This window comes from Dermacentor albipictus, chromosome 4 (genome assembly GCF_038994185.2).
Source record: "Dermacentor albipictus isolate Rhodes 1998 colony chromosome 4, USDA_Dalb.pri_finalv2, whole genome shotgun sequence".
In the NCBI taxonomy this organism is placed as follows: Eukaryota; Metazoa; Arthropoda; class Arachnida; order Ixodida; family Ixodidae; genus Dermacentor; species Dermacentor albipictus.
In genome coordinates, this window is record NC_091824.1 from 126,647,012 (window position 1) to 126,668,631 (window position 21,620).

At 48.2% G+C, this 21,620-nt stretch overlaps 2 protein-coding genes across 2 annotated transcripts in view; one reads left to right on the top strand and one right to left on the bottom strand.

Annotated features, from left to right (window-relative positions):
• Positions 1-21,620, bottom strand: part of LOC135899530 (uncharacterized) — a 388,013-nt gene that overhangs the window by 71,582 nt on the left and 294,811 nt on the right. The window lies entirely within an intron of this gene.
• The window catches only part of LOC135899528 (cell adhesion molecule 4-like), a 441,441-nt gene continuing 432,868 nt past the window's right edge, over positions 13,048-21,620 (top strand). Inside the window, exon 1 of the mRNA XM_070537561.1 lies at positions 13,048-13,207. Within this exon, the coding sequence (XP_070393662.1) occupies positions 13,200-13,207 (8 nt within the window). The 5' untranslated portion in view covers positions 13,048-13,199. The remainder of the gene's footprint in view (positions 13,208-21,620) is intronic.

Genomic DNA, 21,620 nt, shown 5'->3' on the forward strand with positions numbered 1-21,620 from the left:
CTTGCATGGCAGTCTTTTCACAGAATTGAAGAGCTAGGGACCATGGCCTCATGCGTTTGCGATTTACACATTCACAAAAGCTCTGCTGCGATTTATGAAATGCACCAACCTCTATGACCTCTCACGGCGTGACATTATCCTCACGGCGTGACATTAAGTAGTGGCGTTCGACCGCGGTTGCTAAGGCGCTGTGCATTTATTTTACTCAAAGGGGACCACTCAAAAATGCTCCTGCAATGTCGCGGACAACAGCAAAGGAAAAGCCTGCAAATCGCGAAGCCTGCAAATAGCCTCTACAACTGCCCCTACTCCTCCAGCAGAAAAATCACAGTTTATTTAATGAAGACCGCCGTAAGGGGGAAGAAAGATTTCATCTGGCATGACTAACTCAGCACCGGCACCGCAAGCGCGAGAACGTCTGTCCGACGTGCCTTCAGAGAGCGATCACCAAATGGGGCGTCAGTGCCCACTACTTTACCACGCGGGCAGCCAGCGTCGAAGCGCAAACAAAATCGACACCACCCCGCAATGCCTCCAAGCCTAGGAGCAAAAGCCTCTAGATTTTCTCTTTCGCGCCTGCGCACAAACGGCTGGCGATCCCTCAAGTGAACGTCTCATCGCTATCGTCGGCTGCGTACTATTACGAACTTGCACCGCTGCACCACGATTACGGCTTTGTGGTCCCGTAGCGCTCTTCACCCGTTTCGTGACAGAGCGTTGGTAGCGAAGACTCCGAGCCTGGCGTCGATGAGAATAACAAAAGGGACTTTATACATTATATACAGGTTATCATACAGGACATAAACGGATCGGCACTGGGGCCGAGAGCTCACACAAACGCGACTGTTCTCGCACGACGGCGTCCGGCGAAAACGCGTGACACATCTCACCCCAGTCGGGAGCGACCCTCTCTCCAGGTGGGGTCAGCGGATCCTGTTTTTCAGGCGGCTTGTCACTGCTTTTATAATCCCCGAGGCCCATTGTCACTCAACCGGCCCAATACAAAGTCAGCACACGACGGTCGTCCGAGGGGTCCAACCAGCGACCGCGCTGGCCACTCGGTTCAAAGTTCGCGCGCGCGGTGACCTCCAGGCAAGGGAGGTGCGGCGCCGGGCCGTCGGGCACACGCGGGCACGTCAAAACACGCTGCTCCGCCGAGGCTTCTCCCGCACGAAGGCGCAGCATCTTGACTTGTGAAGGGAGAATTATGGCGCTCGCAGGATAGATTCTGCATCTTGCAGATTCGGGATCCGGGCTTGTGGTAATGGCACAACAGCATCCCCGCCCTCAGATAAGGCGCCGGGAAGACGAGCTGCCTCCACGTGGCTCGGATGCCAGGCGCGCACGTTCGTCAGGCTCGTCCAAGTTCACGTCCAGTGTCGGGACGCCAGGTAACCTCACGTGCCCAGGTCCGACTCGCCAGGACAGGAGCTCTGCTCACCACGTCGTCGCCAAGGCACCTTGACCAGCTCCGCTCGGGTCGTTCCTAAGACCTTGCTTCTCGCCACTGGTCCCGCTTGGTCGTTCTGCAGCTTGCAAAACCGACCGGCAAAAGGCAACACCCAACACGAACAAGTGCCCTCTGTCTCCCGTCAAACACCAGACAAGGCCATAATTCAAATCAACCTAACTAAATTGTTTTCCCCTTTTTTCTCCCGCTGCAACAAGAGGCAGGTGTACGATCTAGCACACAAGGCTTAAACAATCAGTTTTCAAATCATCAACATAACAAAATAGAAACAAATAATAATCAGCAATAATAATGACAAATAGAATGGTCCCCTTGAAATCGCTTTGGACCGAAAACATACTACTGAGGAAGCAAATGAGGTCATTCATTTTTGCCCCGATCTCCCTGTGAACAGGACAGGTCGTCGCGAAGTAAAAGAAGGTAAGCAACGAGCAGGAACGAGTAGGCCACTGAAAGAAGCGAGGCCTAGAATGCACGACTTAGAGCATCAGCGTTCGCGTTCAACCTTCCCTTCTTATAACGGACAACGAGGCTGTGCTGCTGTAGGGTCATGCTCCATCTCAGCAAACGGCCGCTTTTAGAGGACATGCTACTTAACCAAGTTAGAGGGCAATGGTCTGTTTCCACAACAAACTTAGAACCGGAGACATAACAAGCCAGCTTCTGAACGGCCCACACAACGCAGGCGCACTCTTTCTCAGAGGTGCTGTATGCCTCTTCTCTACAACTTAGTTTTCGACTTAAATACAAAATTGGTCGTTCATGACCACTAGCATCTTCCTGGCATAGTACCGCTCCCATGCCGCGATCACTCGCGTCGCATTGAATGACGAAACCTTTCGAAAAGTCTGGTGCCGTCAGAACGGGCTTATGGCTTAATGCTCGCTTCAGCATTTGGAACGCATTTTCTTTCTTTGAGTCCCACGTCACCTTGACGGGCTCCGACTTCCGAAGTGCGTCGGTTAGCGGGCTGGCAAGGTCAGAGTAGTCTCTCACATAGTGTTGGTAATATCCAGCTAAACCTAAAAAGGCCCGTATATCCGTCTTCGTGGTTGGCCGGGGATAGTTCAAAATAGCAGCTACTTTGATGTCGGACGGTCTACGCCGGCCGCGCCCCACCACATGGCCCAAATAAGTCACTTCACCGCAACCTAGGTGACATTTAGCTGGTTTCACAGTAAGACCTGTCTCTTTCAACCGGCTCAACACGACTCGCAAGTGCTCCAGATGTGATTCCCAAGTGTCCGAAAATATGGCAACATCATCGAGGTACGGCAATGCGAACTCGCCTAAACCATGCAGCACTCTGTCCATCAGGCTAGAGAAACAATACGGCGCGTTTTTGAGGCCGAAGCTCAACATGAGTGGCCGGAATGTTCCAAGCGGGGAAACGAAGGCGGCATAGCGGCTAGCCCGTTCCGTAAGGGGTACTTGCCAATAGCCTCTCACGAGATCCAGGGTAGAGATATAATTTGCCTTCGACACTGTCTCTACCCTTTCTTCCAGGTTCGGTATAGGATATGTCTGATCTCGGGTTATCGCGTTCAGACGCCGATAATCGACACATGGCCTCGGATCTTTTCCTGGAGCCTGGACTAGTATCAAGGGCGACGTGTAGTCGCTCTCACTTGGTACTATAACCCCCAAGTCGCGCATGCGCTGAATCTCCTCAGCCATGATTTTTTTCTGCACGGGCGAACACCGGTATGGTTTACTGCGGATCGGTTGATCAGAGGTTAACTTGATGTCATGCTCTAGGACCGTCGTTCTTCCGGGACGGCTCGAAAAAACCTCCCTAAACTCTGAAACGATTCCCTTTAAATCCTCCTTTTGGGCGGCACTTAGACGCGCTTCCAACGTCAGCTGTTCCACCATTAGCTCTATACCACATCCCTTCATATCAGCCGTCGTCAGGATTTCGGCCCCTTCCTCATCGTCAGCATTTATCGTCATGCTTATAATCGCGCGACGCTGAATGTAGGGTTTCATCAAGTTACTGTGGTAAATTTTGTTGGGCCGTTTCCCTAATTTAACTTCGTAGTTGGTATCGGAAAGCTTAGTTACAACCTTTGCGGGCCCCTCCCAATGAACCTCGAGCTTGTTTTTTTTCGACGGTCGCAGCAACATCACTTGGCTACCTTCTTCGAAGGTGCGTTTTTTTGCTGACTTGTCGTAGTATTCCTTTGACAAGGTTTTCGCCGCCTTCATGTGGCTCTCTACAAGATCTTTGGTTTCCCGAGCCTCTGGAGGAGGTCGAGGACGTACGAGACTACATTTGGGTCGTCGTCACTGCCTTCCCAAGACTCTCCTTCAATGGTAACCGTTGCGATCGGTAAACAGACACTCTCCTCCTCGGCCACTTGCCGTATCCAAGCGCATTCTCCCGTAAAATCACTCGAGGAGACGAAAGACGGGTGAACAACGTCCATAGTTGCTGCCGAGTCTCGAAGTGCTCGGCACTTCTTGCCGTTTACCTTAATTTCCCGCATATATGGCTCCAATAGTCGTATGTTTTTGTTAGTTTCCCGTATTGTCGCAAAAGCAATTTTCTCCGGGCAGCTCACTGCGATGTGCCCTTGCTTTTTGCAATTGTAGCAAGTTAACGGCTTCCGTTTTTCAAAAGAACGCGTCGTATCGTTTCGCTGCTTGGGACCATCGTTAGCATTCTGAGATGCATTCTGTCCTTCCCTTACAGTTTCTTTGGTAAGAGACTCATCTTTCCGAAACTCGCGACGCGTGATTTGCTTCCGTTCGTCGGACTTCCCGGAAAACACATCTCTTCTATCAGCTTTTTCTACGCGCACCGCCTTGCTGTGCAAGCTGCGGCGGGTGTAATACTCTTCCGCTAACTCTGCTGCCTTGTTTAGCTTAACCTCCTTTAGCCTATCTTGCAGCCAGAGCCGGACATCCTCATCAATGCAACGGTAGAACTGCTCCAACGCGATGCATTCGACAATTTTGTCGCGGTCGTCGTAAACCTCTTCGCCCTTCAGCCATTCCACCAAGTCGGCTTTTAGACGAAACGCGAAGTCAACATTCGACTCCTTACCCTTTTTTGCATACCGGAACCTCTGCCGGAAAGCTTCGGGCGACAATTTGTACTTCCGCAGTAGCGCTTCCTTCACATCACTGTAGCTCTCAAACGCCTCTTTCGATAAGCAAGTTATTACGTCTGATGCCTCCCCAGGAAGCAACGCTAACAGATTCTGTGCCCAGAGGGATCGCTCAATGCTATTCCGTTCACACACGTGCTCAAATTTCACGAGGTATTTGGCCATATCCTCTCCCACGACAAAGGGTGGAAGTTGATCGCGTATTCTGGGAACATTAGAAGTGAGACTAGGCGCTGGCGAGCTATTTCGGGTCTCCAACTCTTTCATTTTAAGCTCGTGCTCACGGATCTCTCTCCTTTCCTCCATGCAACGTTCCTTCTCCCTCTTTTCCTCCTCGCGACGTTGCTGTTCTCTCCTTTCCTCCTTTTCCTCCTCGCGACGTTGCTGTTCTCTCCTTTCCTCCTTTTCCTCCTCGCGACGTTGCTGTTCTCTCCTTTCCTCCTTTTCCTCCTCGCGACGTTGCTGTTCTCTCCTTTCCTGGTCGCAACGTTCCTTCTCCTCCCTTTCCCGACGTTCATTGATACCCGCCAAGGCCTCAGCGGCTTCCTCAGCCGTTACGTCCCCGGTCCTCATGACCTCAAGGATCGCATTCTTTCTTTTGGTTGAGCCCAACTCAATGCCCAACTCCTCACAAATTTCGAGAAGTTCCTTCACCTTGTACTTCTCCATCGTTCACACTGTCCTCCTGCTGTTTACCCTTTTTGAAAATACCTGCCGTACGCTACTATAACACTACTAGTAAGACATATGCAAGTATTTCACACACTGCCCTGTTTACCCCCTCAGCATCCCCTGGATTTCAAAACACTCTTACTAGGCTTGAAACACACAAGGTTATCACAATGCAACACCAAATCCTTCCCTAAGCTACTATAACCTGTGTCAGAGAAAGTCTGGTGTTTGAGGTAAACTTCAGGCACTCACCGCGCCGAGGTAGCTGATGCCGGTCAATCCCGTAGCTGCCATCCAGTATTACGAACTTGCACCGCTGCACCACGATTACGGCTTTGTGGTCCCGTAGCGCTCTTCACCCGTTTCGTGACAGAGCGTTGGTAGCGAAGACTCCGAGCCTGGCGTCGATGAGAATAACAAAAGGGACTTTATACATTATATACAGGTTATCATACAGGACATAAACGGATCGGCACTGGGGCCGAGAGCTCACACAAACGCGACTGTTCTCGCACGACGGCGTCCGGCGAAAACGCGTGACACATCTCACCCCAGTCGGGAGCGACCCTCTCTCCAGGTGGGGTCAGCGGATCCTGTTTTTCAGGCGGCTTGTCACTGCTTTTATAATCCCCGAGGCCCATTGTCACTCAACCGGCCCAATACAAAGTCAGCACACGACGGTCGTCCGAGGGGTCCAACCAGCGACCGCGCTGGCCACTCGGTTCAAAGTTCGCGCGCGCGGTGACCTCCAGGCAAGGGAGGTGCGGCGCCGGGCCGTCGGGCACACGCGGGCACGTCAAAACACGCTGCTCCGCCGAGGCTTCTCCCGCACGAAGGCGCAGCATCTTGACTTGTGAAGGGAGAATTATGGCGCTCGCAGGATAGATTCTGCATCTTGCAGATTCGGGATCCGGGCTTGTGGTAATGGCACAACAGTACACGCGCTTTCACTTGCACATACAAGGGCGACGGTGTTATCGCCCTTGTAATTTACACGGAACCTCACGACGACGCCGACGCCGATGGCATAAATGCGCCCGAGTTGTCCATGTAATTGCTGTTGCGATAGAAGGAAGGAGAAGGAATGAAAAAAAAAAAGCTCTTCATATTTCGAATCTCGTGTGTAAAGCCAACTTTAACGTCATTTTCTCCGAAAAAAGAAAGGGAAAAGCTTTCTGAAACGCAATCCTATTAAGTCGAGTTAGGCCACCTTATAAAAACAAATTTAAACAACCGCCATCGCCTGAAACAGAGTGAATACCTTGTGAAATAATTGAAAAAAAAAAAGGCTGAGAGTCAAGTTTCTTTTTGACATTTTCAGTGCGAGGTCTTAAGTCTGGGGTCTGAGGTGTTCAGTCTGAGGTCTTCACTGTACTAATATGAAACATGTTGTAGGGGAGGGAGAAGGGGCGGTTTAATTTTGACTACCTGTAGTTCTTGACCACGCGTCTAAATCTAAATGCATGAGCGCTTTTTCTTTTTTTTTTGCATTTCGCCCCCGACGAGAATGCGGCCACCACGACTTGCATCGAAGCCACCATCCTTCCTTTAGCAGCGCCACGTCATAGCCACTAAACTACCACGGCGGTCGGTCAGGTTTGTAAGCAGTGCATTCAATGGGGCTGCTTGGTTCATCTTTAAAATAAAAACAGGAACAGCGCAACATAGGACGAGTGAGTAAGAGCGAGGATCAGTGCTCTTTCCTGTGTTCTTTACTCGCTCCTCATGTGTTGCACTGGTCCTGTTTTTATTCTACAGATCTGTAATAGGTCCCTTATGTTGTTTCGCTTCCGTGTTATAGTGTGGCGGGAGTACGCAAATTTTTTTTTTAAGCATCTCGAACATGCCACGAACTAAACGTTAGTTTTAACCTTTAACTCGTTAACATAGCGTGGCCAGAACCATTTATTCTGCACTCGGCGAAGAAGAAAAATAATATGTATAGCTTACAAGTGCTCAGCCAACATGCAGGTTAGCCGGAGTTCCAAAAGTGCGATAGAAGATGAAGATCTGATGGTTAGCATAAAGAGTCTGGTGTTGTTTTACGTCAGCCATGTCACCCCAAGTAATGTTATTCTTCTGGAAGTACCCAGATATCAAGCACTCGTTTATACGCGCACACCTAAGTTATGCTAATGCGGCACAGTAGTCAGGTATCAGTGAAATCTGTAATAAATATTAAAAGATACCACGATAACCTTCCGACATCAGACGCATTTTTCTCTTAATGCCTCGCCGACATCACTTCCTTAATTATATTCGCTTTTAGCGGGCACGTACTTTACCTGACGATGGCCCGGAGATGCTATAGGGAGATTTGTTGTTATTTATCCCCGTGAAAGGCTGTAATGTCGTGGTTACCTTTAGCGTGTGGTGGCAGAGAAGCTCATCCTGAAAACAACCTGTTAATTGTTGATCGACACTGTTTTAGCCACGCTTGGCGTCTAAGGAGAATCAGACGTTGAGACTAACGCTTTCCTAGCGTTGGCGGAAGTCCAGTAGCACTTGTACTCCGACGGCTACATGCGCGCTGCAGTTCATCCTGCTTCACTGACGTAGTGAAGTAGACAGCGTGGCCAGATTTTGCCGCAAAATAAAACTGCCCTACACGAAGACCAAAAATGGTCTGTAGCACGTCTGCACCGAAACTAGGCATGTTCAGAGAATCAGTAACGTGCAGCAAAATAACTATGAATTAGTTTTGAGGCAGTGTTCAGCTCAACTGTTTGTTCTTGCTTGTGCAAACTTGTTTTCACGTAGCTTACCGTACAGGCCCTCTCACACGGAAAAACAAGACACACTACAGATGGGGATTGAGAAAGTGGAACACTTTTCTCGAAAGGGAAGCATGAAACGCGCACTGGAAAAATCGGAATATGCACGAGTGAAAGTCGAGAACTGAGCACCCAGATATAAGCTTAATATTGTACGGGCAGCCGATTAAATAGGTACAAGAAACTCCGAATTCCAGGCATGTGGGTACAAGGCAACGGCATGGTACTGCACACGCTGGACACAGTAAAACAAAGCACAACGAATGTGGCCCGAATGATTCACAGAATCACAAAACAACCAACAGGCTTCAAAGAAGCCTCCTCTTTCAAAAACTGAAAAATGGTGAAACCACCAAAGCGAATTCCATCATCAGGACAGCGAATAAGCCTGCCTTGCGGCTACCAGTAAACACGAGCACCGAGAGATTGGAGGCTCTTAGCATTGATAACACTTATGAAGAACACGCCACGGCCGTGGTCATGGCACAGAGAGAACTCCTGAATTCAACAGAGCAAGGGAGGCCCCTAAGGCAATTGTTGGTACAACCCCTGAGAGCGCAGTATGGCGGGGAACAAACAGTTCTTCTACCCAGACAAACAAAAGAGAAAATTCTACTTTTATCAATACCAAGTAATATGATCACGGAACCTCACCAAAGCACAATAAAAATCCGATAAAAGGTTTTACAAAACAAATATGCAAGAAATTCAGACTGATACTACATGGACGCGCGTATGTATGTGTATATATATATATATATATATATATATATATATATATATATATATATATATATATATATATATATATATATATATATATATAGAGTGGCACCACAAAAATTAACAATAGTGACCATCAATGAGTCCAAAGTGATAACGGCCTCCATGCAGACCCCTTCGACCTGCAGGTTGGAGGCAGCAGCCATATCGCTGGCCCTTCGAGATGCAGAGGCGAAAGAACCATCTGCATTGGTCATGACGGACTGCCACGCCGCATGCCGTTCATTAATGACGGGTATCATCCCACGCAAAGCTCACAGAATACCAGGCACCACTCTAAAGTGGTACCACGCGATTACGTGGTGCCCGGCGCACGCTGGACTCGAGGGAAACGAGAAGGCGGACCTAACTACTCGAGGAATAAGCGTCCGAGCACAGGTCGGCCCATTCGAAGAGCCCTTTTCCTTCCGCCCGACATCCTCGAAAACCAAAGAAAAGAGAGACAAAAATATGGACGCCAACTCACTGGCCTTACGGGAGTGCAGCCAAGGGACTGGCGCCGCATAGACAAACACATATCCACACCTCCAAATATTTAGTAAAATACCCCTATACACTGTATGGCGATACGTGTCCTTGGTGCGGGGAGCGGCCGATTCTTGCCCACGTAACGGGCACATGTAAACTATGGCCTCCAAATTCCAATTCACCACCTACGGCGTAAATGCCTAGCAACATGCAGTGGAATGTTTGGTTTGCTATCAAATATTTATAGTTAGAGAGCTCTTCTCGATCAAGTCCAGCGAACCACAGAGACCAGTGAAGCCCTGGACTGAGGAACCCACCCACCGCACCAAAGCTCATAACATAAAGATTGTTTATACTACTACTACTACTACTACTACTACTACTACTACTACTACTACTACTACTACTACTACTACTACTACTACTACCATTGAGTGCGACAAAGCGAGTGTAAGTTTTGGTCGAACTGCACCTGCATGCGCTACGTGTACCTAACAAGTTCCAGTAAATTAAATTAAATTATGCGCTTTTACATGCCAAAACCACTTTCTCATTATGAGGCATTCCGTGATGGGGGCTCCGGAAGTTTGGATCACCTGGGGTTCTTTAACGTGCACACTGGTGTTTTCGCATTTCGCCCTCATCGAAATGCGGCCGCCATGGCCGGGTTTCGATCCCGCGACCTCGCGTTCCAGTAAATATATTATCTTTCAATTAGGCACACTAAGTTCTTAGTTGCTGTTCATGGGCTCCTCACTTAATTTGGGTATTCCAACCGGACAAACGCACCGCATGAATCACGTCGTGGCGGCTGTGTTTACAATATATTACACTCGAGTAAGCGAAGCAAACAACTGAATATTCCAACAAAACACCCACGCGTTTCATTCCTTTCTTTTTTTTTTGTGGATGAAGCTCCGAAACTCGCGGCAGCACACGTGCATATAATTGGCAATAAAGCGTGGTTTCAGTCAATCCTCGACCCGCCCACGAAATGATGTCAGGCGGGTGGCGCTCTGCGTCACAGGCATTGCCACCTGGGCGCGCAAATAGCCACAAGCAGCGCGAACAAGTAGGGAATTTCCTTGAAGCGCACGGTGCGCGAAACCATGTCTGGTAATGCTCCGAGCACAACGGAAAGACGAAAGTATGCGGGTTCGTGGGGGCGGGGGCTATGACAGGAAAGGAGGTGCATGGGCCCCCATCACCAATGGGAGAAGGCAGCATATGAATAGCGTTTTATAGCAGAGTACACAAGAGGCTCAAGCTACGCGTGCGTACTGAAGGCGCATGGGTCCCAGACAAATACGAGGCATCTTCGGATTGGTGGGTGAATACAAGCCGCTCGCTTAGCCTAAGCGAAAGCTTTCCAACGTTACTTGCGTGTTCTGGTCGAGACAACGGGAAGCAACCGTGCTGCGCGGAAGGTAGCTTCCCTCATCCAGGCATCGCCTCCCAAGATTTCTTCCACCTCGGCTACTACTTAACCCTTCGAATATTCTTGAAGAAGCTTAAAGTCTCTGGGTGGCTGTTGACGTCTTCCTGGGCATTAAACATTGTGTACTAGGCTTCTTGTGTATTAAAAGAAATACCTAAAGGCGTTATTAAAGGTCAACTGCAGTGAAGTTGTGGACTGCGTAAAAAGCGCCGTTTCAGGTAATTTAGATATACAGTAGCCTCTGTGGAAAAAATTACGCTTCAAATGCAAGCGCTCTTTTCGCAAAACGCTCGCAAAACTTGATGTTTTTCATACCGAAACTGAGAAAAGAAAATGCCGCCATTTTTAGCAGCCGTAAGTGACGTATTTGCAGACTGTAGAGAACCAGCACCCTGCAGGGTTGTCTGCTGCCCTTGCTTGTATACTATTTCAGTGTATCAGCAAACATGCCCCGCATGTCTGCTAGCCACTGAGTTGCATACTCTACTAGCTGCCCCGTCCGCTGTGCCAACGCCGTTGCGCTGCCGAGGTTTTCTTTTAAAGCGAAGTATTCTCCGGATGCAGCCGCTCTTTTTCTATCTGGTTGTCTACGTTCAACAGCAGAGCCTCAGTGCGTTCTACCTCCACTTAAAGAAAAGTTCATCGGGGTGGCCAAGCTAAAGGCACGGATATGGTCCGGCTTAACGCGGACGCGAACAACGCATCGCGCAGTCACGCTACGTCGGTGAAAATTGGAGGCTTTACAGTCTATCGGTGGCTGGCGCGGGAATAGTACATGTGCTATTGCATGGCGGAGCAGCTAGAACCGGGTATCTTGGTTGACTAGGACCATACTGGCCTAACAGGGAGTTTTTCTTTAGCTGCGACAAATTTTTAAAATGAGAAAAATATAAATCACGGTAACGTTATGTCTACCACTCGAGTGTACGGGTAGGCAGCCTGTAGATACAGCGCAATTTCCACAATTACATAAATAATTAGTGAAGTTACGGTAATTAACCTTCTAATTATCAAAAATAAGTGGCTAGAGCAAATAAGTGCTCTGTAGCCCGTCTTCGACACTATCTATCCCAACGATCAAATTTTGAATAGAGTATTTCATGGGGGAGCTACACGAACAGTTAGTTCCCTTGGAAGGCTCCTTAAAACCGGAACTGGCTGGTAAAAGAGCGTCTGCGTCGTCAATGTCGTCCCCCCCGCCCCCCTCCGCCTTTAGTCACTGCCAGCCCGACCCCGCGAGCAGCTTGCGTTATCCCCTTGCTTTGTGTGGCGTTGGCCTAGCGCTGCAATGCCGGTGCGCCGCAAAATTTACCTCGTCATTCCGTTGGGCCCCTGAAACGGCGTTTTGTCGGTGGAAGTGGACGCGTGGCGGTCAAGCGGAATGACGATGTAAATTTGGCGGCCTGCCCGCGTTGAAGCGCTAGGCCAACGCCGCACACAGCAAAGAGATAACGCATGCTTCTCGCGGGCCGTGCCGGCGGTGACTTCGGAGACGCGACGAAAGGCAACGGGGGATGAGTCGGCGTTTTGTCATAACTACACAAAACATGAAAAAGCTGTGTAACCGGGTAAGTCTTATAAGCATAACATTTCGTGTGACCTGCTTCAGCTTCGATTTCAGAAAGTTTGTTTCGGCTGATGGTGCTTCTCTTATGAGCCTAAGGAGCTGGTGATGCGGCTGGCGCACGACAGGTACCCCGCCTCTGAGCAGAGAAAAGTTTCACACAAAAACCAATATTGGTCGCGATCATGAGTGCAACAAGCTAATGTATACGTGCGCCTGTCACTCAACCAGTACATTCTTAACATCAACGGCCTGCAGTTAGAACACATTGATTTTGAGTTGCCACCCAAGGATACGAGAGACGGAGCGAATATGAGCTAGCTGGGGCGCCTTCGCTAACTGCAGGAAAAGGCGATACCGCTGCATAAATACGCGAGATATGTGAAAAAGAACACCACCAGAGCAAGATGAACGGCAAGTGCACCCGAATGTGTGTGAATAAGGGTCTGCAACTTGCGTGGGTGGAACACGATGCCGATACCATGCATGCATGAGGGCGCGGCTAGCTGTTCACTCCCGGGAAGAACACACACGCACACGCACACACACGCGCGCGCGCACGCAAGCTGCAAAATAAGTAAACTTTTACACTAAGTGGTGTGTTCCGTCTTATTTAACTGTTGCCAATAAGGTGTTTATGCTTTCTCTTCCCCAGCCTAATCGTACATAATTAGAGCGCGGAACTCTTTTCACAAGCGCTTTCACTTATGCGCGCTTAGCCTCCGTAGCTTTGCCTGCATAGCCACCGAAAGTTGCCCGCGAGTAGTGACACGCCGCCGTGGCGTGCGAGGCCGGCTGCGCATTTGAAGTTCCGTCTCTTTCTTTGTTTGGTGTATCCTGGTTTGGCGGGCTCCCGGTGCCGTGTATAATTACGTTCCTTCTGCACTTCGGCACAGCACGGCTGCGCAGTTGGGCTATGACAAGGTGAGAAATTTTGTCTGCGACGCATTTCAAGCAGTTTTGGCTTTTACGGCATGGAACCGAGACTTGTGACGCAGTTAGCTAAATACAGCTCGGTCGTCCTGGTGCAGTTAGGTTGCTGACTCGTACTGGGAGATGTTTGCGATACGTTCTATTGGCCCCAACATTATTGTAGCTTATTTAGATAGTTTTTTTTCTGGACACGCTCGCCGCACTCGGCTTTGTAACGCGGTTAACGAAAAGCAGCTCGACCGTGTGACGCAGTTAGTATCGCGTGTACTGAACCTTACAGGGGCTAGTGACGCTTTCTTTGACTCCAACTGTTATTGTAATTAATTTCGTTACTTTTTGGAATACTTTTGAGGCACGCTCGGTGCACCCGTCTTTGTGACGCAGTTTAGCGTGTGCTGAATCTTACTGGAACACGTTCGTGACGCTTTCTCTGACCGCCAGCATTATTCTAATTAATTTCGTTACTTTTTGGGGTAGTTTTGACGCACGCTCGGCACACCCGACTTTGTGGTGGAGTTATACAAAAGCAGCTCGACCATTTCCCGCAGTTTCCCGTGTACTGAATCTTAATAGGACAAATTCGCGACGCCTTCTCTGACCGCAAACATTATTGTAATTAAGTTCGTTAGTTTTTGCAATACTTGCGAGGCACGCTCGTCGCGCCTGGCGTTGTGAGTCAGTTAGCAAAAAGCATCTTGGCCATGATAACGAAGTTTGGCGTGTATTGAATCTTAGTGGGACAAGCTTTTGACGCTTTCTATGGCCCCGCAACATATACCTTCTTTCGGTAGTCGCGCTTGTCGAAAACGCGACGAGTGATTGCCCAGAGTGATAAGACGGGAGCATTGCTTGCGTCGGCGGAACGCGCAAAAGATAACGCCGAGGAGCTCAAACACCAGGAACTAGAAAATTCTGACGACTGAAAACAGGCTTCGCGCCCATGCATTTGTCTTGACTGCGAGTTGAGGGCATTCTGTGAGCGTGTAGCATAGTCTGGCTAAGAGCCTTGGTGCTGTGTACTACAGTCAATTCGGCCGCTGGGATCTGTGGGAATGTGCGCTCTTCTTCAACGTCTTTCGCTATGCTGTGGCCGTGATAAAGCCTCGCGAATTTCGCTCTGGCTGCATTACATTGCTGCACGGCTTGCCGCCGCATCTACACGATGGCCGCCACGTCACGTTGTGCTTCGTGACAAATGTAGTATGCGGTTCCAGCTCGTTTCTGGCGCTGTGGCTGAAAGGCTTTCGTTCGTCTACTTCTTCGTGTCCGATGCAGAGACTTGCGAAATGTCTTGAAATTTATGCTCTACCGGAACCGATCGCCGGAGAATATCGCCCGTGAATACAACTTACTTTTGGTTTTCGTATGCCTTAGTACTTAGTCACCCCGAGGAAGCGTTTGCTAAACATATCTTGACGGGCAAAGGACTGTGCTGTTGCAATATAGCTTGTGCAGACTCATCAACTGCTGTTTACAAGCTTTGTGCGCGTTGGCTGGTCCGCATCGCACTTGCCTGCTGCGTCGCAGTGCCCGCTTGCGCTCTGAAAGATGGGGCAGGAAAGACGTGTTCGGCCTTTCTCTACCCAACGTTCTGCACTGAAGACCCATTACTAGAGTTCGAGTACGTATTCGAGCACCCGACGACCACGCGACGCGTCGGAATTCTCGGGACAGCTCAAATCACGAGCGCAACAGGGAGAACGCAAACTGCGATAGACGGCCGTCAACCATAGATTAATATCATCGTAAACGTAAAGAGCGCACACTCCCGTAGGCCCCTGCGGCCGACTTTGGCTCTCAGCGCACCTAGCGGAATCTGCGAAACTCGCTAGCCTCCAATACGGCCGCCGCACGTCGCCGAATCTCGGAGGCGATAATTTCATTTTCGTTTATATTAATTTTTGTGTGTGACCAGTGACGTTGCACGCATCGAGTGATTTTATTCAAACGTTTGCGCCGCTCTTTATAAGTTGCGAGGACGAGCGCACAATGCCGCTGTGCCATTTCGTGTTAGTTTCATTTATGTTCATATTCGTTACGTTTCAAGCTGCTACTTAGTGCAACAGTCAGGCCAACTGTTAATGAGGAAGTACAACCTTATCATTTGTGATATTGTACTTCTTATAATTCACACAAAATGGAGTATCGTAAATAAATATGTCATGTTCCTTCAATATCAATCAGCTTGCTGGACAGCCAAGAACACGAAAACAGCAGACAATATTGCAGCAATGAAAACAGCAAGAAAATGCGAAAGGCAACTAATACGGGTGTCACACGGTGCTCGTTTAATCGCGATTAAGCCCGATCTGGACTGAATATTTCGGTAGCGATTGGTTCCTTTGCTAAGCTGCGCGAGGGAGCCAATCGGGGTCAAGAATTTCGACCCGGATCGGGCTTGATAGCGATCGAAAGTTTGTCGTGTGACACCGGTATAATTGAGAATAGTCGGAAATTATTGGCGTCGTGGCAATAAACTTTACGCAAGCATAACAACACACACGTGTTGTAAGTATCCAGATAATGAAAAAAACAATCCACAGATAAGCCAGCAAATAATTTACTCGAAATGGGTTTGTTTTAGAAGGAATAAATATGACGCTTTTCTTGTACTTCTACGAAGGAGGGTGATTTAAGGTATCAAAATTATGTGAATGATTCCGTGACAAAATGAAGTGGCCACATAAACATCTAGGCATGCGCCAACATCATAATATTCAATGCGTAATCCAGTGAGTCTCTCATTAAACGGGTGCAAGATACTGGCATCTCAGCGAATTAAGAATTTCGACAGTGTTGGGGTCTTCACTTGCTGTCTTTCGAAGCCTTGCAATGGTCTTCTGATGCTTGGAAATGTACACTTGAATATGCATGATGTCCTTGGGCTGCAGTGTGTATTTTGAGGAAGGAAAATTGGGGATTCCTGCAATACGTACAATGACAAACGCAGAATGTAAGCGATACTGGAGCCTTCAAAGCTTTTGAATGGAGATGCTACGTTCCTTCGTGTAATGCATTTGTTAATGATCTAACACAGCGACTGTCTGATATTAATGCATGTCATCAAAAAGAATGGCTGTCAATGAAGCACTGCAGTAAATGCTGAGGAACAAACTTTCTGCAGTAAGGACCCCATAGAGAATTAAAACGTGAATATAGGTATCTTCATGCCGATACAAAACAGCTAAAAATGCTTGAGCGCACATAGCCTGGTACAGAGGTTGAGAGAGCGCGTTATTGTCGTACTGGAAATATTGCACGTGTGCGGCTTTATATATAACCATATTTTTTGAACGAAACTTGCGCACCATGCTTTTTCATAAACAGCTGCGCACAACCTTCTTGAATAAATCAACACAAAGCCCTCTGCACCAAACGGCATGTGTTAATATAGGCCGCATTTCTTAACAACCATTTTGCTCGAATTAACGGTAAGTTTGGACTTGTTGGCGTTACATTTCTGCATCTAGCGCGCAACACAAGTCGGTTTTCACTCTGTCCTTGTGCGCTAGATGCAGAAATGAACTATTTTATTCTGAAACGTTGTCATTATTTCGAAAATGCCTCGCAGCTCAGACGCTGCCACGTCACTCTTATGGCTGGAATCACCACTCATTGCTGCGCATGATAAAAAAAATGGCTGTGGCTTAGGTAAGGTTAAGCCCAGGATGCGAAGCATACTAGCCTTTATTTTAGTTGTTGAACCACTGTTTAGCCTGGTGAACTGCTGTTGCTTGGCTATATTTGGTTCGGCTAGACGAAGAAACAACTCATGCATTACTGCTTCGCCTTCAAGAGTGGAACGCGACAGCGTTCCCGTCGACCCGCCAAGGGGTGTAAGACAATGGGCTACAGGGCAGCGACTACGCGCCCCGCATTGGACGCGGTGAGCGTCGAGCAAAGCAGCGTTCGGCGCGGCAACGAAATGTGCGCCTGAGAAAGAGACGCACGCCTTAGAAAGAGCTCGTTTCTAAGGCAACACCGCATTCACTAGAGGCGCTTTTGTACCGCTTTGAAGCATCGTACTCGTGGCTCAGTGGTAGCGTCTCCGTCCCACACTCCGGAAACCCTGGTTCGATTCCCACCCAGCCCGTCTTGCAAGAGTTGAGCCAAAGCCACTTCTCCTCTGTCGTGACGTCACGGTGTCACGTGGTTTCATGGCGACATCGCCGCGCCTGAGGAGCTGGGTTGAGCTCTCGTAATATGCTTCGCATAAAAAAAGAAAGAATGCAAAATGAAGTTCAACGTTACAAATGCGCAGCAGCTGTTCATGGCTTCATGGCTGCCATGCCCGCCTCCGTCTCTCGTTCATGCGGTCAACACTGACAAAACGCAATACGAAGAGAATAAATCTTGAACAACGCGGAAAACATCTTCCTGCGGCCTCATCGTGAAACGGCGACGAAGTAGTTGTCAGACGCTGGCAGAACACCCAACACCGATTTTCGGGCGCGTTTTACGGTGTAATGTCGCCACCATCCCGGCCGTAGAGCCCGGCGACGGGGCCCGACTGGGTTTCGCACGTGCTGGGTCGAGCCGCCTGTCGAGCTGCTAGCCACGGCCGCAGCCGTAGCCACATTTTTCTTGATGTTCGCCGCCATCTAGTGGAATCGGCGAATCTCCGTAGCTCAGCCGCGAAACAGCTCGAGTGTCCACTCTTGTCGTTCACCACGTTACTGCATGCGTCAACTCGCAAATGATGAGTGAGCGTTGCGCTTTGCTGCGCAGACACAACTGAGAGATCAACAGTTGCGTACGATTTTTCAATATTCGCGACTTCCGCATCGCTACCGCTTTGCCACCAGGTGCACGCGTCGTCTGCATAGGCGCCGTTTATTAGCTGTTAATAACAAAATTAGGCAATTACCAACGCTGCGGCTTTGCCACAAATACTTTGAGAGTGTACGCTAGGCATTTACAGTAAATTTAGTCCAAGCAAAGTTTCGTTGAAGTTTGCCGGTAAGCCTCCTTGGCGAAAATTGCGTGGTGATATCCGTGTAGACGTATTAAGGCTATAGCACGTTTTGCTCTCACGAAATAAGAATTTTAAGTGTATTAAATTTGCACTCAGTACGAGCAGTAGAATATTTAGGCAAGTATGCGCAAAGTCAGGGCGTTTCTAGAAGTGTGCTTTAGGCATGTGGTAGAAGCTAAGTATAATTTGAGGATTTTGTTAAAAATTATACAAGTGAAAGACTACGCGCCTCTAAATCTACAATTGTCAATTTATTATTCGAATTAGTAGGTGCTGGCTTAATGTGCTAATTCCTAACTATTAGCAACGCAAGCATCGGCGCACTAGGTGAAGCACTCGAAGCCTTGAATATGGGTTGTAAGTTACAAAACGATCCTTGAGAAGATTTTCACCAATCAAGAAGGAAAATATCATCATGCCCCAGTGATTCCTTAAGCTGAGAAAGCAATTACTGCTGTAGCAGGACATGCTCGGACTGGACACTGCCATCTTCATAAAATCTTTTTTCCCCACGATGTGGTCTGTAACACGCATTGCTGCAGTTTTCATGCTCTGCAACGTCGCCTGCTGTTACTTCAGAAATAAATGCGCAATAACTATGAGAGTCTACGTGGTGTACAAAAACCCGAGCGAATCGCATACTGCCAAACGTCTGCGATTGGTGCACTGGTGCAGATGCACTGGTGCACTGGTCACATCTGCACCAGTGCTCAGTGTTTAGCACACACGGCTTTCAACTCCACATTGCCGCAGAGGAGTTATATTCCCTGTGGCGGCAGTGGGATAGCTTTTTTTTTTTGCTTCACAATATGGCCACGGTGAAGGTGAGCGCTGGCCTGACGAAGACTACGCATTGTCAAAATGCCATGAAGATTTATTGTCTGGACTCCCGGCCAAAGAAAGCTCTTTAGGCGTATACTGCAGTTACAATGACTCAGTTCACCTGAACTTGGCCCCTGTGGCTTCAAATGGCACTGGAACATTTCTAATACTTTGTGATAATAATCAGGTACGAACTAGAGCGTATCACGTTAAATTTGTGAGTTGCGGAAGCGCGAAAAGTGTAAAATTTGTTTTTCACACTACACTGCGCAGTACACTATGACGAAGTTCTCAGCTGCTGCCTCCAAACATGCTATTCTACAACACCCCTCCCTCGCGTCGCAAAATTGTAGGCTGTTGTTAAACGAGCTGTAGGGAGGGCGGATTCGCCGTCAGGTTCACGCAACGAAAGCACGTGTAATCTAGTCGCTACAGAAATGCGAGACGCCCGACAGTTAGCGTTTTAGGCACGAATGTTTGATTCCACTTTGGATCTTAACACTTCAAGGCGTTAGCATTCGCACCAGCCGTCTACTTTCCGATCGCATACAAGGGCATCACGTGCACAAGTTAACTTTTCTTTGGTCGACGAGGAATTAAAAAAAAAGAAAGCTCGGGAAAAGACCGCTGTTTCTGACGTGCAATTAGCGGGAGTGGCGGCACCGGCGAAGGCGCGGGCTGCCGGGTACGGGTCCTGTTGATTACATTCAGCGGCCCACCGGTCGCGCTGAGGAAGATTAAATTTGTCCAGCGTCCTTGCTTCGTGCAGGTGGAACGCCGATGCCCAGTGCGAAGAGCACGAAGGACAAAGAATGGCGAGACACAAAGCTGCTTGGGACACCGTCAGCCATCGAAACTTAATTGTGGCGGGAAAGTAACGAAGATGTATGCTAAGCAGCAAGCACGGGCAACGCGAGACTCTCTATACTCTCTATACTCTCGAGACTCCCTTTACTCTCTATAACTATGCGTTATAGAGAGTAAAAAAAAGTGAAAGTACCCTCTGCAGCCAGAAGGAAACTGAGAGGTTTATCGGAAGCGATTTCGCATTCATCATTGATGCAAAGTTTACGTAAAAAAAGTATTATTGTGGTTGTTGTTTATCACCGTATAATAATAAGTTTAACTGCGCAAGACCTTCTCTTCGCAAATTGCAATAAATTATAGTTGGACATTGCATGCGTTGGTGCTTGGGCTTCCGTTCAGAGGCCGAGAAATTATTATTGGAATTGGACAGAACAGTATTTTCTCATGCATGTTTGCGACATATTTTATTACCATAAGGACCACTCATATGTACCAGGCATTCTTCTTTAGCTTCACCAAGTTTTAACGGGACACTAAAGGCCAGTATTAAGTCAAGCTAAGTTGATAAATTAGTGCTCTAGGATCTCTCAGGCGTCAATATTATCACTAAAAGAGCCTTAATGACAGAGAACTTGAAGCAAATGCAGAACATAATTAGAGACTCCCCCAGGACATTCAAGTACTTGCACGATGGCGAAAGCACTTCTCAGTTAAATTCTGACTAGTATACTTAACCCCCCGCTGAAAAATAGAAAAAAAACATCCTTGTATTGTATTATAAGACGAACCAACATGCTACTTGTACAATTGTTTCATTTTTACAAAACAAAAAAAAGATTCATTGAAATTATCCTTGAAAACGACGCGGGCGGTCGAAAGGTTTCGTTTCCGCTGGACTCAGCGCCGTCCACGCTTTCCGGTATCAGTAGCGTGGCACTACCTTTGCTGGCTCGCGAAACTCGCACAAACTGCAAGTAGCAGTGCACGAATTCAACTTCCAGGTGATGTCGCGGCGTGCCCGAACGGTCTACTTCACTTGACCAAAAAGCAGCTGCAACAGCGAACCCGCAGCTCTTTCTTGGCTCGATGCCGCCATCGGTAGGGCACCGTTTTAGTCACCGATGGCAGCAAAGGGTGGTGATGGCATATGCAACGTCACCACTTTCGCGGTTGGATGGCGGGAGATTTGAATTTCGAAAAAGGTATTCGGAGCCTTCAGATGCATATTTATTGTAAACTAAGTCTTTTCTTTGCACAAAGATACCCTTGCGAGGGTTCTGGAATAGTATTTAAACAGTCCACGTCGACTTAATATTTGCTTTTAGTATCCCTTTAAGTATTGCCTCTGGCAAATAGCCCAATTCTAAACGTTCAGCTAAATTACTCGATGTGGCAGCCATTACTTCTACGGGAAAACAAAATCCGCTTTTGAATAATTACCGTAACTACACTAATTCACTTGTTAATTGCTTTACGACACATTTTTCAATGTAGAAATTGTAATCGGTGAATTCGCAAGGCATATTCACTTGGAACAAATTCTCAGGGCTACACCAATTTCGAGACGACAATTTTAAGTGTCCGACAATGTGCAATGGCGTTCCAGTTGCATCTGTGATTCAATGCGTAACGCAGTTTCTTCAAAGAGTAAGTGGTAGAACAGGGCATTCTTTATCGCGGGTTTGTGCCATCCTCAGTATTCGTGCGAGGTCGATATGCCTTGCAAACTCCCTATCTGCGATTCGCAGATTGAAATATGCACCGTAATGTAATTAGTTAAATATATAATTATTATCATTA